The 17250-nt window shown below is 41.5% G+C and overlaps 1 protein-coding gene across 1 annotated transcript in view; it reads left to right on the forward strand.

Annotated features, from left to right (window-relative positions):
- Positions 1–17250, forward strand: part of VWA8 (von Willebrand factor A domain containing 8) — a 1423713-nt gene that overhangs the window by 385079 nt on the left and 1021384 nt on the right. Inside the window, exon 9 of the mRNA XM_069205432.1 lies at positions 7798–7902. Within this exon, the coding sequence (XP_069061533.1) occupies positions 7798–7902 (105 nt within the window). The remainder of the gene's footprint in view (positions 1–7797; positions 7903–17250) is intronic.

Below are 17250 nucleotides of genomic sequence, written 5' to 3' on the forward strand. Positions count from 1 at the left end.
TTCCTTTGACTGAAGACAGTGCCTCCATCTAGCTGAAGATGTGCATCATTAGCATATGTTATTACCTCTATACCAAAAGATCAGTTGTCTGGCTAGAGGGCTACATAGATGGATGATACGCAATATAGGGCTCAGAGAAGAGTCCTAAGGAACTGCACAGTTAAACACATGAAATTTGGCGTACAGGTGATGGACCAAGACTGCCTTGGCCACACGTAGTAATAAAAAAAGACAACATCCAGCTTTCCACCTGGCCTTGGACACTGATCTCATGAAAACAGACCAACATAGTAGTGTGGGACACAGTATCAAAAGCTGCTGAAAAGTCCAACAATATTAGGACTGCAATGCCTCCCTCGTTGTGGATCCTCATAGTCAGTTTATGACTGCTAGAAGACAGAACTAACTGGTGTGAAAACCTGCTTAACTAACTAGGCTTGTTCTCGAGGGTTGGCCAGGTGGGCCAGATATCTCTGTGGCCAACCCAAGGGCCCATTCACAAGCAAACAAAAAGTCTTCTGTTGTTTTTCTTGATGCAAAAATCACGAAGGTCTTCAGGTTCACAATCAAAGCTTAATTGTATGACTTTGATCTATACCGCCAATGCCCTGGACTACTTTAAGTGCCTGGGGACACCCGGTAGGGCCTCTATTACTTTGAACATGTAAAAAAATGTAAATTAGCACTTGTATAGCGCACTACTCACCCGTTAGGGTCTCAAGGCGCTGTACACATACCGCTATGGAACCCCTCCTGGCTTTTCCCTGTGAGGCGCCCACTCCTGAGCACCCCCAGGGTGAAGCCAGGCATCCAAGCGCTGTTGGGGCCGTTGTGGAGATTAAGCAAGCTATTGCCCAGAGTTGCAGAGTGGGACCCATGAATTAGATTAGGCACCGAGGCGAGAATTATCTGGTCAAGGGGAATTGAGCCCAAGACCTGCCTAAGCGGGACTTGAACCCTGGTCTTGAGCCAGATCTCTGCTTCAGGGTCTGCCACTCTAACCATTGAGCCACACTTCTCCACTTCTTCTAAATAGAAGGAGCACCTGAGACACCCCCTCTATGGGGGCCTCAAGCTCCTGTCGCACAGTAAGTAAGGCATGAAAACATTTTTGTTTTGCAGGAACAGGATTATGCAGTTGTAAAAAAATAAGTGAAAGTGAACATACGTTAAAGATATATATCTTATTAGCAATTTGTTATATTTTATTTCTGCTATGGTGTTATTCTAAACGTTTTGTCCAGGGCCAGTGGAATTATGCAGTTGGGGTAAACCAAATTATGTGGCAGGGTTTGACAAAATAAGGCAAATTACTCTGTGTCCTGTGGTATATTTTGTGATGGTACAACTTATTTTTATATTTTTACATGTTAACACTGTCTTGGAAAAGGTTACATCTTGTTAGTACCACTTTAGCGCCGAAATACAACAATAGGATACTGAAAGGTGACCAGTTGACCTTTAAGAAGGGCCTTCCATGTTGCTACGTGTTTAGTAGCTTTCGATTCATTTGAGCAACAGCATTTTATTTTCCTAAAATCTGCAAATTAAGCAGCAGATGATGATTATGTGCCATATGTGGCAAATACATAGTTATGCAGAATACGTTGCAGCCACAGAATCACATAATTCCAATGGCCCTGCTTATGGCACTATATTAAGCAAAAAAACACTGATAATGGCAAGTTTTTGACTCTTCTTAATTGAAAAGGCTTGCCAAGTTTCACTAATACAACAAAGATGATGAATGCGAAGAAGCAGTGTATGTGCAAATTATACAGAGAAAAGCACAGGCAAAATTCCCTGACTGCACTGTCTACATTGCCGCCACTGACCTGCCTACACTCAATCTCCTGAGGTGCAAAAAGAAGGAGAAGGTTACTAATGTAATTAGAAGGAATTTAACCCCTTGCTGGCCTTGGACATAATGGTTACGTCCATGGCTGCGCCTCTCAGGCTCTACGGACGTAACCATTACGTCCGGTTACCGGCCCTCAGGGGTAGAGGTAGCACTCCCCACAAGGGCCTACCCCCCAAGCCCCCCAGGTCAGGGCTGGAAGGGGAATCTCTTCCCCTTCCTCCCCGACCCCCCCAGTGACGTCCGATGACGTCAGCATGCAATAGCGGGCTGACCTCATCAGACGTCACCTCCCATCACGCTGGAAGCATGCTTACAGCGCAATGCGGAAGAGAAATGCATTGCATTTCTCTTCCACTCGGGAGAAGAGGGCCAGCAGTGGCATCATGTCTCTGCAAGCATGCAATCGGGCAGCAGAAATGCCCACTAGACACCAGGGATTTATTTTATTAATGGACATGAGGGGAGCAGCCCCTTGGGCAAGGGCCGCTCCCAAGGGGGCCAAATAATTTTTAGGCCATTTCTGCCCCCGTCTAATATAATTAGGCCAATCTAGCTGAGCTAGAAGCCAAAATCTACAGATTAGAGACTTTGCAAAAAACATATCACATTTTTACGTTGAAATCTGACGTGTCCATGTTGTGTTTTCTGTCGCGAGCATTAGGCCTACCCACGAAAGTGAGGTACCATTTTTTATCAGGAGACTTGGGGGAACACAGAATAGCAAAACAAGTTTTAATGCCCCTTGTCTTTCTCTAAATTTTTTCCTTCCAAATGTAAGACAGTGTGTAAAAAAGGCGTCTATTTGAGAAATGCCCTGTAATTCACATGCTAGTATGGGCACCCCGGAATTCAGAGATGTGCAAATAACCACTGCTTTTCACCACCTTGTCTTGTGCCCATTTTGGAAATACAAAGGTTTTCTTGATGCCTATTTTTCACTTTTTATATTTAAGCAAATGAATTGCTGTATACCCGGTATAGAATGAAAACTCATTGCAAGGTGCAGCTCATTTATTGGCCCTGGGTACCTAAGGTTCTTGATGAACCTACAAGCCCTATGTATCCCTGCAACCAGAAGAGTCCAGCAGACATAACAGTATATTGCTTTCAAAAATTTGACATCACAGGAAAAAGTTACAGAGTAAAACGTGGAGAAAAATGGCTGTTTCATTTCAGCTGTTGTTTTCTGTAGGAAGCACTTGTAGGATCTACACAACTTACCCCTTGCTGAATTCAGAATGTTGTCTACTTTTCAGAAATGTTGAGCTTTCTGGTATCCAGCATTGGTTTCACACCCATTTCGGTCACTAACTGGAAGGAGGCTGAAAGCACAAAAATTGTAAAAATGGGGTATGTCCCAGTAAAATGACAAAATTGTGTTGAAAAATTGGGTTTTCTGATTGAGTCTGCCTGTTCCTGAAAGCTGGGAAGATGGTGATTTTAGCACTGCAAACCCTTTGTTGATGCCATTTTCAGGGGAAAAAACCACAAGCCTTCTTCTGCAGCCCTTTTTCCTAATTTGTTTTAAAAAAACGAAATTGTTGCTGTATTTTGGCAAATTTGTTGGTCTCCTTCAGGGGTACCCACAAAGTCTGGGTACCTCTAGAATCCCTAAGATGTTGGAAAAAAAGGATGCAAATTTGGCATGGATAGCTAATGTGGACAAAAAGTTCTGAGGGCCTAAGCGTGAACTGCCCCAAATAGCCCAAAAAAGGCTTGGCACCTGAGGGGGAAAAGGACTGGCAACGAAGGGGATAAAGAACGGGCACACAACTTTGGGGCACCCATGACTTTGCATTTATCTTGCCCAACAAATTCTCTTGTTTTGTCACATGAGTAAACAGAAATCGATTATAGTCAGGGCCACTGAAATTATGCAAATCTACAGCCGTAATGTTGTATATGTAAATATGGATTTGTAACATTTGCCACATAATCCATCATCTGCTCCATTCATTGCAGATTTTAACCTAGAACTATTTTAAATGGATCAACAGATGCAGCAATATAAAAATGCAAAGCTGCTAGGTGACCCTGATCTGGATAAACAACACATTTATTTAAGCTTTGTATAAATGTGATATTTTGGGACATTTTGGAAGGTAGAGTGCATACCTCACCTATAACACTACCAATATTAACTGTAGGTTAATTCACAGACGTGGAAGTGGTGGTATCTTTTCACTTGAAAGCCTGAAAAACCCACATCCACCTTCAGAACTGTGGCTGCGGTGGCTAACCAACAAAGATTCTAGAATCTTGATGAGGAAAAGGTGATGAGGTGCAGAGATGGAGGTTGATAAGAGGAGAGCGTGAGGATAGAAAAGATGGATAATGAAAAAAAAGGAAGGATAAGATAAAACGATGGTTAGGAAACAGGTGGATGAAGTATGAGGAAAGAAATGATTAAAAGGGAAGAGAAGAAAAATGACAATGAGTAGGGGGTGATGAGCGTCATAATGTAGAGAAAGCGAAGATGGTGTGGGAGGTGGCTGTAGAAGGATGAAAAGGCAGTCTGAGGAAGTAGGATGGATGGAGAAGAGTACCGATGAGCAAACTGAGTAATGCAACTAGGGGAATGTTGCACATATACCGAGTTTGGGGTGGGGGGGGGGCATAAAAGGTGACCAGAGGGAGAAGAATTCAGAAGGGTGAAGGTTGAGGACAACGCTTGTGAAAGATGTGGAGGATGAGAAAAGAAGGGTGGTCACTCCTATGTTAATGGAGCAAATGATAAGTGGTGGGATGAGGCCAGAGTAGGAGTGTGAAGAGACTGGAGGATAGTGCTAGAACGAAAGGGAGGACAGATTGATGAACATGGTCGGGTGATGGGTAAAGAGGGGGTAATGGGAATGGGAGAGACTGGCAGGAGACATGAGAATGGGGAAGATGAAGCTTGGCAGTCACTGTTCAGGAGAGAAAGTTCACTTTTGAGTCACTTACATGAGCTATGCCTTTCCTCTTTGTTCCCCTTAAGATACATTTAGCTCAGGGGGCTGACAGCAAAATAGAAGTTGAGAAACTAGCCATCAAATTACAAGTCCAGTCATTAAACTCTGAAGATGTACTCATGGTAGGCAGACAGGGTAGAAACAGGCCCACATTTTAAGTTTGGTTTAGTTTTGTTGTTCAAGTTGCCACCTCTGAATGCTCCTCCAGTTGTTACTGTGCTTATTTAGAGAAAATATGCATTACCCCAGGTCTTTGCTGACATCATCTGTGTTCATGGGTATGTGCTATATGATTTAGGCCTCAGTACATCCACTGTTTAGAATGTGGTGAGCTAAACAAAACAAAAATCAAGCATTTTCAATGCAACAGGTCTCGCATTTGCTCAAGTTAGAGCTAAAAACACAGCGCTATCGCACTATGTAAAATGCAGCGCAATCGCGCTGCGTAGAAAATAAGCAGATAAAGTAGTCTGGATTGAATACATCGAACCTCGTATGTTTTTAGTAGTTTACTGGTGCTGTGTAGGTGGGCTAAACACCAGAAAAGGCATAAGGTATGCTTGCCTTTCACAAATGAAAACAAGCGGATTTTAAAAGGCAAGTCCATGGACCAATGTAAGTGACTGATGTGACATGGGCATGGTTGGAAGCCCAAAGAGAGATTACAGAATGGGACTGAGTGCTTTGCGCTGTCCCGCAAAGATCCAGAGAGAGAAGTGCCAGAACTGATTATATACACAAGCTCATGCGCACTCCTCATTTGTTTGCATACACAAAACCATGACCAAATAGGGAGCAGCAGTGAAGGTGAGCATAACAGGAGAGTGTGAGGTGGAGAGTAAAGGGTGAGGTGGAACGAAAGACCGGTGAGATGAAGAGGGGAGATGGTGAAGCAGAGAGACTGCAGAGTAATGGGGGAGGTTGAGACAAGAGGGAGGATAGTGAGAAAAAAGGAAGATGGTAAGGGGTAGACAAAGGCGTGTAAGCAAGATTGACAGGAGGGGAGAAAGAGGTAGAAGGGTGTGAACGAGAGAAAAGGGCAAGGAAAAGAGAGAAGGGTGTGGTGGAAATAGAAGGGTGAAGTGGAATGAGAGTAAGTTGACGCGCAGTTAGAGGGGAGAGTGAAAGTAGGGAAGGCCAGAAGGAGTGAGGGTGAAGTAAGAGAAATATGAGGGTGAAGTGGAGAAAGAGAAGGGCAAACAGGTGAAAAAGGTAGAGAGAAAAGTAGGAGGAGAAAAGAGTCAAGTGGGAGCAAGTAGAAGCTGAGGTCAGTGGGACATAAGGGTGAAGCAAGAAAAAGGAGAGTGGAGTGCTTAATTTGTGCCTGTTGTTTCCAGTGTGGGACACCAGCACTTCTTTATGAGGGGCCGGCACTTATTTTTCTTTCTCAAGCATTTACTGCGAGCAAAAGACACCCATGGGAAAGACGGAGGAAGAGAAAAACGAAAAAGTGTCACAAAGGGAGAAAACAGAAAGCTGCAAGAATGAGCTGAAGGGCAGGGAGTGGCTTTAAATGGATAGAAGAGGCCCGAGGTAGCTGCAGGATTAGGCTGCCTCAGTAATCTGTTCTCGCACATTTAATTGCAGCAGCAGCGTGTTTAAGAGGGGGGACTTGGGCACCGACACGTTTTTATTTACATATTAAGCCCTGGGCCAATCCGATAGGCCCAGACCCAGCTCTCAGACACCTGGAAGATTCCGGACAAACCCACTTGTCTTTATGGCTCATCCACGCTTCTCCCTCGCCCCTCCCAGATCTCAGGTCCTGGCTACTGGGTGTGTAACTGACGATTCGTGAGTAGTGGGTGGCGGATCACAGCAGTTACTGAAGACTGCTGAGTGATAAGGCCCATGGTGATTACTGCATGTAGGATATTGCATGTTTACTAGATGTGAAAGTGAATCTTAGGAATGACATTAGAGCTTGTTTTCACAGAAGGAATGGTGACATTGTACTCAAGCCTCCGTACCAAAGTGGTTTACAAATAAAAGTTAAATATTTCAAAACGTTCCTTTGTAGTGAAATATCGGAAATTTATAGAAAAAGACATAGATAAAGTTTGAAGCTACATGGGTTCAATGTGTTGTGAAAAGGAACGAGCAGACGAGATGAGACTCGTGTTATTTAAATTACATTATTTTAAAAACGTACCCACTTACAATCACCTTCTAACACTCTCCATGGTACCTAGAGTGAGAACACTTAAAGAGTGTTAATGTCTCGCCATTTTATGTTCAGCAAAGCAGGCAGCATACTTCGACTCAGTAATATCCAACGTGCTGGCTGTTCTGCTATTTTACCGTCCGCCCTTTTTCCTTCAGATCACCTTTTTTGTCCCGATAGCACCAGGAGACCTGCGACGGCGCATGCCCTGCTAAGTACATTTTCACATAAACAGTATAGATAGACCAGCAGCACCGAGAAGGTAAAGATAATTCTTGAGGCCTGTTTGTAATGAACGGGAATAAAATGTGCAGACTGTAAGGGGAAAGCACCCTTTATTTTCTGTCGTGGTCCATATTTCAATGGGAAATCATCCATCCGGTCCACAGGTCCTTAATAAGTACCTCACTGGAAAGCACCTTAGAATGGTCTATTAATATGTAGGCAGCCCAGCATGGAACCTAGTGAGAAGCCCCAGGAGGGACAGTAGAACTGTCTACGCTGGAGTATTGATTGTATCGTCTCTGCCACATGCCTAACCTTTCAGTGAATACATGTCAAGAAAGATCCCACCCACCCTCTTTATTTCCTCACCTTTCAGTGAATAAATGTACAGGCTGTTCGTATGAGAACGATGGGAATATAATGTGATTGAGGGATATATAGTCTTATTTGGAAAACCTGTTTCACAGAGTACCTCCTTCCCTCACCTGATAACTGCGTTGAAACATGCGGAAATAAACTAAGTTTCTGAATTGTGTTTTGTTAAAAACCCAAATGTTTTTTTCCATTACATTCTTATCACAATGTTTATTTTTTAGGATTCCTTCCCCATGATGTCGGTGAAGCACCTGGTCCAGCGATTATACCCATACAATATTTTACTTGGGAAAGAGGGTAGGGGAGCTGTCGAAGATGCGTTGAAGGTGAGGACATATATTTCAGCTTCATTTCCTCACCGCTGCGTTTTTAATTCTTGTAAGAAATTGGTGTTATTGCTTGAGAGAGGTGCTACTCAGAAAACAACCACAATCCCTGCCAAGGTGAATCAGAAAAGTCACTAAATTAACCTGTGTTTAACCCTCTGGTAGCTTTAGCTTAAAGGCAATGTGTAAAGTACTTCATCATCACCATCATCATAATTCTTTATTTAGAGTCACACGTAACAGAAACATGCCAACATTGCACATGTCAGTACCATTCACAGCCATACCAGTGCATAAATATTGACAAATAAAGTGTCACATTATGGAATAGACTCCCACCCTACAGCATACCTTATTAGATGCAATACAATTCATACATGATTATCAATCCATGGATTTCCTGCAGAAGACAGCTAATTTCAAGAAATATCCCACCCATCCTCTTTATTTCCTAACAAATGCATGAATCTGAGCGATACTCTGTAGTTTGTGGATCAATGTTTCTTTATAGGTGGAATTAAAAACCTTTTGGTGTAAATAACATAGTATTCACCAAAAAGATAAAATGTAATAAAGTCTGTTGACACAAGCAAGCCATGGGATACTCTGACCTTTACTGCAAGCAAGGCAGTTTTTATAACCCTTGGGATAGCGGACCTAAGTTGATATTGTCTTCCTAAAAAAGGGAAACAGAGCTCCATTGAGGATGGGGGTGGGAGGTCTCCTACAAAAGCGTTTTTCCTCATCATGTATTGTGAAGCAGTTGGCATAGCCCCAGCCTTCTAAACTTCAAGAAGAGGGGTAATGGTCTCATGGCTGAATGGCTGGGGCAAATCTAAGAGCACCCCAATAGTTTTACAGAGCCTTGTGCAACAGATAGTCATGTGTGCCCAACTACCAGCGGAATCAAGCAAAACTCCCAAGTAGGAAAAACTTTACCTATATGGTAACCATCAAGAACGGTGCTGAATGTAAACTGATATTTAATACCTCAGGACATTATATGTGATTTTTTTAAATTGGGTTTATAAAATATTATGCAGCACACAAACAGGAATAAAGTGAAAAAACTGTAATTTAGAAAGGTAGAGTACATTTAATACATACGTGGTACCAAAACCACAAAAATCCAATCAGTAGAACTAGAGATTTTCAGTTTCAAAGTTCTAGGTAAAAAAAAAAGCACAAAGTGCCACCTGCAGTCATCTGGTGATGCTAGACTTTGGAAAAGTCCCAAGTTCAGGCTGAGCGCAATGGTGTGCATGTTTGATACAGGGATCAAGTTAGTTCCATTGAAGATTTATCCTCCGAGTTGATTAATTGCGTAATTTATGAAGCGCATGGCTACCAAACCATGTTTCCCAGCGCTAGCTTCAATGACAGAAAGCGCTGAAATAGAAGCAACAGAGAAGACATTATAACCTAGCTCATTGAAACAACCAAGTTTTCAACAATTTTCGAAAAGCTGAGAAAGAATAACATTCTTTCAGAAGCAACAGGGGAGTATTCCAAAGTTTAGGTCCCAGAAAAAGGAAAGACTGATCACCTTGGCAGACCCTCCTTATTCTGGGGATGACAGCTGACTTCTGATGACTAGACCTAAGGGTGCGCCTTGGGGAGTAACAAGTGACCAAGGATCTCCAATAGAGGAGAGAGGTGCTATGGAGAAATGCATTCACAAAACAAAGAGCCTTGAAGTGCACCTGAATTTCAACAGTCAGCCAGTGGAAGGATTTTAACAAGCTACCAGAGCTAGTGAACTGCATGGGACAAAGCAACAGACGTGCAGCAGCATTTTTTACACTTTGAAGATGCTTTAGCAAGGCTTTGGCCACCCCAAGATAAAGAACATTCCAGTAATTCAGTATTGAAGTAACTAATGCTTGAACAACGATACGCAAGGTTGAAAGCGGAATACAATAGACAATTTTCTTTATCCGTTTTAATAGGCCAAAACAAGTGTCGGCCACCTTAATAATCTGTTGCTTCATAGTCAACTCCTGGTCCAGCAGGGGTCCCAGATGTTTTTACAGAAAGTACAGGATGTGGAGGAGAACCACAGACTCTGGCCACAAATGCAGGCCCCTAGATGTAGACGGAATACCCACTAGGAGAATCTGTGTCTTATCTCCATTTAACTTCAAGAAGTTAGCATGTATCCAGTGTGCCACTGCTAGAGACAGGCGGGTAAAGCTGCAGCAGTCTGGTTGTTATTTGGGGACAAAGATACCTCAATTTGGGTATCATCTGCATACGAGAAAAGGGTCAGGCTGAAGCTCTCAACAATATCAGCTAGTGGCCTCACATAGAGATTTAAAAGTAGTGGACTCAGAATAGAGCATTTGGGCACGCCAGACGTAAGAGGAAGTAGATTCGACCTTCATTGATTGGTGTGCAACTGCAAGAGATGATTCTCCAGGAAAGAATTATTCCATGCTAATGCCTTGCCTTGAATACCCGATTCATCAAGCCTCATGAGTAAAATATTATGATTAACGGTATTGAAGGCTGCACTCGGGTCTAATAACAGAAGTGTAGCTGCCCACCCTAATCCCGTTTGTATCTCAGGAATTCTTTGAACCCTAGAAGCGCTGATTCAGTGCTGTATCTGGCACGAAAGCCTGATTGAGAAGCATGGAGCAGATCATTCTGTTCTATATTGTTTGTTATTTGCAGAGTCACATGTTTTTCTAACAGTTTTGAAAATATAGATACAAGGGATATTGGCCTATAATTTGATCATACCAAGGAATCAGTGTTAGTTTCTTTCAACAGAGGAGTGACTAATGTTGTTTTCCAACTATTTGGGACTATCCTATTTTGCAGCGACTGATTTAGTAGTCAGAGAATCTGCTCTAAATTATGTTGCAAAAGCCTGCCTATGATGTCTGGAGGGAGGGGCTCTAGAGGGGAGCATTGATTTCAAAGTGGATAAAAAGCACCAAAGGCTCAATGTTTGCCAGAATGGACCTAGCTTTAGGAACACCAATTGGTTTCTGAACCACTGCTGCAGTAATGAAAGTGTCTTTAATATCGTCATCTTTACTAACAAAGAAATCAACGATTTCATCACACTGAATCTGGGACATTAGGATGATTGGAATCAGTTCTGACGAATCAGCGAGCAACCTCACCACTTTGAAAAGAGTCTTGGGATAGTTTTTAGTTTTGATAATTTTCTATGTAAAATAAGAAGCTTTAGCTTTATGACAATTTTTGTGTTACGACCATAAGGCATTCTTATACATTAACTTTTCATCTGCAGAGTAGGATTTGCACCAGGATCTCTCTAATTGTTTACAACCTTTCTTCTCTTTGTATAAAGAATCAGTAAACCATGGCACCGGGGGCAAGCTTCTAAAATGCCTTAGCAGTAATGGTTACAAACAGATCCACGGAGTTCAGCGCAAAGAGTTCCATTCACTGTGGAGGAGGCCGCTAGGAGCAGGTAGAGCATTGCGAATGGTCATCGCTACAGTACAAAGAACAGACCATGCATCAAGGACTGTTGTCGCTGTAATCTGAAGAGCTCTTTGGGCGTTGCGGATAGGTGTTGCTGTAGCTTGGCGTTGGTGGTCACTGTGGGCTGACGTTGCTTTAGTGCAGAGTGCAACTCTCGCTTTGCTGGTCGTTGCTGACGGTTGCTGTAATGCAAAGAACAGATCTCACCGGAGCTTTGGTTTGGCGATTGTCACAAACTCACCTTTTCTTCTGTAGAGGGCTTTCAACCAATGCCAGCCCAAGGGTCCTGGACCTGATGTCACCTCTTGGGGTTCAGGAACTCATTCCAGCAGAGGACCAGCAGGGTTCCGACAGGTCTGGTTGCAAGTCTAGTGCAGCAGATTATCTGGATAGTCGCAGATAGACCTCTGGAGCTTTATATGCCCCTCTAGTTAGGACAAGAAAATGACAAAACATTTTAAAAGTGTCATTTTCAGAATTGTGACTTAAAATCTGACTTTACCATTAAAAATTATTTTGAATTACGGTTCAATGTAGTGTTAACAGCATACCCCTGTCTGCTCGCAGGCCAAAATGATCTCTTATTAACTGTAATAAGATAACTCAGTATTTGTCAATTAGAGAGATAGACCTTGCAAGAGTTAAAAATGACTATCGGCCAGATGTATGAAAGCTTTTTGCATTCGTAAATGGTGCGAATGCCCGTTTGCGAATGCAAAAAGCCATTTCAGAATGTATGAAAGACATTCTGAACGCAATTTTAAGGAATCGCTAAAATGCGACTCTCTAAATAAGAAATCGCAAACAAGGATTCCTTATTTGCGATTTCTAAGCACATGTAAGAAGCAATTCCTAAATGCGATTTGGGCATTTAGGAATCGCTATTTACCACCAAGTTGAACTTGGTGGTAACCATGTGCAAATTTTAAAAATGCATTTAAAATGCATTTTTAAAATTTACATGTAAAGCGCACGTGCCCTTTGGGCATGTGTACACCTTACATGTTGCAAAAAATTATTTTGGGGTGCAGCATAGGGGGCCTTAGGCCCCCAGCACCCTGGGGTTTTGCATTTCCAAAATTGCGATTTCTGGTCAAGAAATCGAAATTTTGGAAATGCAAAAAAATCACAGATATGGGCCTACAGGCCCATAGGTGTGAATGGGGCCGGTATCGCAATTTGCGATTCGGTAATAGCATTTGCGATTTTTAAGAAATCGCTATTACCGATTTGCAAATGTGATACATTGCATTTTACGAATCAGAAATAGCGATTTCTTAAAAATCGCAATTTCCGACTCGCAAAAGGCCTCCTTGATACATCTGGCCCTATGTTCTTCACTGCCAGGCCATGTAAAACTCAAGTACATATGTCCTACCTTTTAAGAACAATGCAGCCTGTTTTATGAGCCTTTATGTGGCCTACAGTAGGGGTCACATATGTACTAAAATAGAAGATGTAGGCTTGTCAAAAGGTTTATTTTGACAGTTCGCAATGACAGTTTAAAACTGCACGATAGGATGCAAGGCAGGCAAAAGCATGTTTTAAAAAGCAACTTTTGTGAGTGGCACAATGAGTGCTGCAGGCCCACTAGTAACATTTAATTTACAGGCCTTAGGCACATGTAGTACCATTTACTAGGGACTTGCAAATAAATAAATTGTGTCAATTAGATGTAGGTCAATTTTACCATGTATGAAGGGGAGAGCATAAGCAGATTAGCACTGGTTAAAGTCCTAATGCCAACAAAAAAAAATTTAACAAAACAGGAGGAGTGAAGGCAAAACGTTTGAAGGAATACCATACCAAGGATGTCCGGTCCTACAATTCTTATTTATTTTGGGGTAGAGAAATTGGGTATTTTTTGCTTGCCTTTAATGTTTCTGTTGTGAAGACAAGCAATGCTCTTGTATTTTTCTTGTTCAATTTGTTTATGTATTTTTCTAAATACAAGATTGATGTATTTCTACTATGGGCTGCGACCGGCAGATGAGTGACGTCATTTAAATCTAGACGTGAAGGGCATAATGAAGTGTAAATTTTATTTATTTCCTTTCTTCCACATTCATCTATTACGAGTTGAAAGCACACTCTGCCTGTTCAGTCATTTTTGCGCCCTCCTATCATTAGCTCTGTACTAGCCATAAAGCGCTGTGCAGCAAGATCATTAAACAGGATCTAAAGTAACTTTCGCTGCCTATTCGTCAAAAAATGCAAACTCAGGGCAATTAAGGCACAAACCCAATTTGTGCTATAGACTTTTGCAGTAGGATTTAGCCCCTGACCTCCAAGTGCTGCATTAGGCCTAGTGCTTCATTGTACTGCAGCTCATCAGAAATGCAGCATCATTAGCGGCTGCGAGGCTTGTCGAAGTGCGATGTGTCATACATTACACCAGTCCTCCTTTTAATGCAAAAACTCCTAGATTATGATGTTAAATAGCGATCTTTTAAAAACTCCAATAATTTGTTTTTTAGTCCTCTAAGTTTCCTACCACATGGCCAATTTAGCAACATATCAACACCGGACAAGTAGTGTCAACTGTTAATCATGGATAGTTTATTATCGTTGGTAGGGGCTACAAACGTTCATTGCTTTTTTTTTTATTGAAAACAATCCTTATCAACTTATTAACACTCTGCAAACCACAGAAATGCCTGCATGGGTTTTGCACCCGAGGTTATTGGCGCTTCTTGCCAAATATTCGAAATTAATTTGATAAGTTTACGATTCTATTAGAAAAATGAATAAACATAAAAATGCCACTTGTAGTAAATAGTTAATCAGATGTTGATTTACCATTGTCAAATGAAAAAACATGAATTAGCCCACAGGTACGTAGTGACATATTTCTTTTATATTCAGTACCTCTTCATCAATGTAGATAGTAGTGTTTTACTTTACTTTTTTTCCTTTCTGTAGTTAGACATCTACGTGATGTTTTACTCTACATGTATGAATTCTTAAATCATGCAATACCTCTTCCAATAGTCCCACTATTAGGCTTTAAGTTCTCAATGTAATTTAGTTCTCCTAATGTTCTCGTGTCACAGCAAATTCAGTTCTATCTGGAGCCGAAATCCCACCAGAGCCCCATGCAGTGGATTACCTTTGTTAGGGCTATCCAGGACACAATGGCATTCAATGTGTTTCCACTGCCTCAGCCAATGCTGGACATTCAGAATATTATACTGAAGTTTCGGGCTCGGTCATGGGTCTTAGTGAGGATGATTCTGAGGGTTTTACGCGCCTAGTCTTGGGCACCATTCTTGTTCTGTGTGCCAGGTGTTCTGCAGCAGAACCTTGGATCTCAGTGGGCCTAGTATCGGGGAAACCTGTCAAACTTGATCTAGATTTCACAGGTAATGACCGAGGACATGTTGTGGTGACAGACAGAAACCAACCTGACTTGTGGCACGCTGCTTGTACTTCCCCAAACAGAACTCACATTTTACACATGCATTTTGCTGCTGTGATGTAGGGGTGGGACATTTGCTAGAGTTGGAGATCAGAAGCCTCTGGTGTCCAGTAGAATGCCACCTCCATACCAGTCTGTTGGAGCTTCATGCAATCTGGTTGGCCTTGAAAGCTATCTTACCAACCATCAAGTGGAGGCAAGTGCACATTCTCATGAGCAAACATTACTTTAATGTTGTACTGCAAAAAGCACTGCCGAGTCAGGTCCTGAATCCTGTGCCAAGAGGACATATGCCTTTGGATGTGGCTAGACCAGCAGCAGATCTTCCTGGTGACCAACCACTTGTGAACTGAGCAGGCGTTAGCTGGTACACCGCTCATGCACTAATGACATCTTCATCCTCAGGTAGTACAGAATAACTACGAGTGCATGCTCTGGTTAGATCTGTTTACCAATCCTCGGAAGAAATTATGTCAAGAATACTGAGAATTGGAGTTTCCTCCAGTAAAGTCACTGGGAGTCTCATTCCATATGCAATGCACACAGGTCACCTGCAAGTCCTTATGCTGTTGACTCTCCTGCCCCGATTTATGAGGAGTCAAGACACAACAAGCCCAGGTCATCTTAAAGTCCTGGACTGGGGTAGGAGAGTATGGTACCTAGGGATCTCAAACTTTGGCAATTTCATTTGATTGAGCTACCTTTTTGGTAGGACCTTCTGTTGGAGTAACAAATGCACCCAAATTGCTGCATCTTACACCTCCATGCATGAAGACTGAGTGGTGACAGCTGAGTTCCTTCAACTTGCCACGTGAGGTAGTAGATGTCTCCCTTGTAGCTGGATGTCCTGTTACTAAACTTATTTATAGTGGATGCTGAGAGAGGTTTGTGGCCTGCTGTGGAATGTGGCATCTTGATCATCGGCAGAAAAGCTTTCTGATGTGTTGTTGTTTGTAATCTGTTAACGCAGCAAAGCCTTGCAGTGGGCACAGTGAAAGGTTGCAAATCAGCCATTTTAGTCTCATAAAAAAAATTGTGTTCAGAGTCTATATTTAAACCTGGTTCCCCTGCTTGTAATTTATTTATCCAGCAGGTATTTTCTTAATTGGGATCTCTTTCCTGCCCCCTCAAATCTAGGAGAAAATATGGGTGATTCTGACAAATATAACTTTTAAAATTTACATTGTTTATGAAACCTCTTAAAATGGATTGTCAGAGGATGTTTCAGATCTAAACTTTTTTTAAATAGATCTGAAGTGCTCAAGCTGTGTTTCTTTAAGTGGTCTAATGGTGGACCCCTCTACTTACATGGGCAATAATGTAGGCACTAATTCGTTTCTCAAATAATCTGTCTTCTGTTGTCTGTAAAAGTTTATAGTTTACCATATGTAAAGTTACAGCATTTACATTGACCACCTTAAAGCTTTTTCTCGCCTGGCTATCCATGTTTATTTACCTTTCTTTAATGCACAACTTATTGTATCACTAGGACTAAAAATGTATTTTCAATGTGTGACCCCATTTGTATGGTGATTCTGGGGGTCACATACTCTTTCAAATGTGGGCATACCCTAATAAGTGGCAAAGGTTACAAACAGTTTTACAAAGATGATCACTTTCCTTTTAATATGTAGTAATAAAAACAGCGGTCTCCGCATTAGTTTCTTTTGATATTAACTTCTGCAGTATTTTTAGTAAGTACTTTTTCTGAATACATTTGGCCCTAATAACACTTTTGTTGATTACCTTATTCTTGTATCTTCTTTGGTTAAAACAAGTTAAGTGTATTCATTTTTTCTTTTTAGTTTCACTGCATTTATTTTTAGCTCTCAGAATTTCATCATATGATTTGTTTTCTTTCTGGTATTAGGACATCCTGGTTGTGGATGTAAAATATTATTAATTGAAGTAATCTTTCTGTGAGGTTTACATTGTACGATCCCTGCAGAAATATGAATTTCAGAATCCAAAAACATAATACTAGCTTCTTTACAGTGACAACCCAACTGTCTATACTATTGATACTTGTTGAGTAATTAGATCTTCTTTGAAACCTTTCCATGACATAAAAACTGTATGAGGGAATATGAGTGTTAAGATTATTTAGTTCTTGTATTGTGACACGTTATCCATAATCATTTGCTCCCTTTTAAACCTACCTATGAATAGGTTGGCGTGAGAGGGAGCAAATCTGAGACCAATTACTCGGCCGCTCTTTTGTCTGTGAATAATATCTCGGTATAGGAAATAACTGTTGTGCAGTATAAACAAAGCCATTTCTGATAGTGTTTGATTGTGTTTCCAATAGTTAGTTCATTTGGTTTTTAAGAATTGCTTCCAACATTATTGTCATGGTCAGTACTTGTACATAGTCATTTCACATTCATGGTGAACTAATCCTTGTATATGTAATACCAAAAAAGGTACAAAAATGTACTAATGCTTAGTTAATAATTAAAATCATGAAA

The sequence above is a fragment of the Pleurodeles waltl genome, chromosome 8, assembly GCF_031143425.1.
Source record: "Pleurodeles waltl isolate 20211129_DDA chromosome 8, aPleWal1.hap1.20221129, whole genome shotgun sequence".
Lineage (NCBI taxonomy): Eukaryota > Metazoa > Chordata > Amphibia > Caudata > Salamandridae > Pleurodeles > Pleurodeles waltl.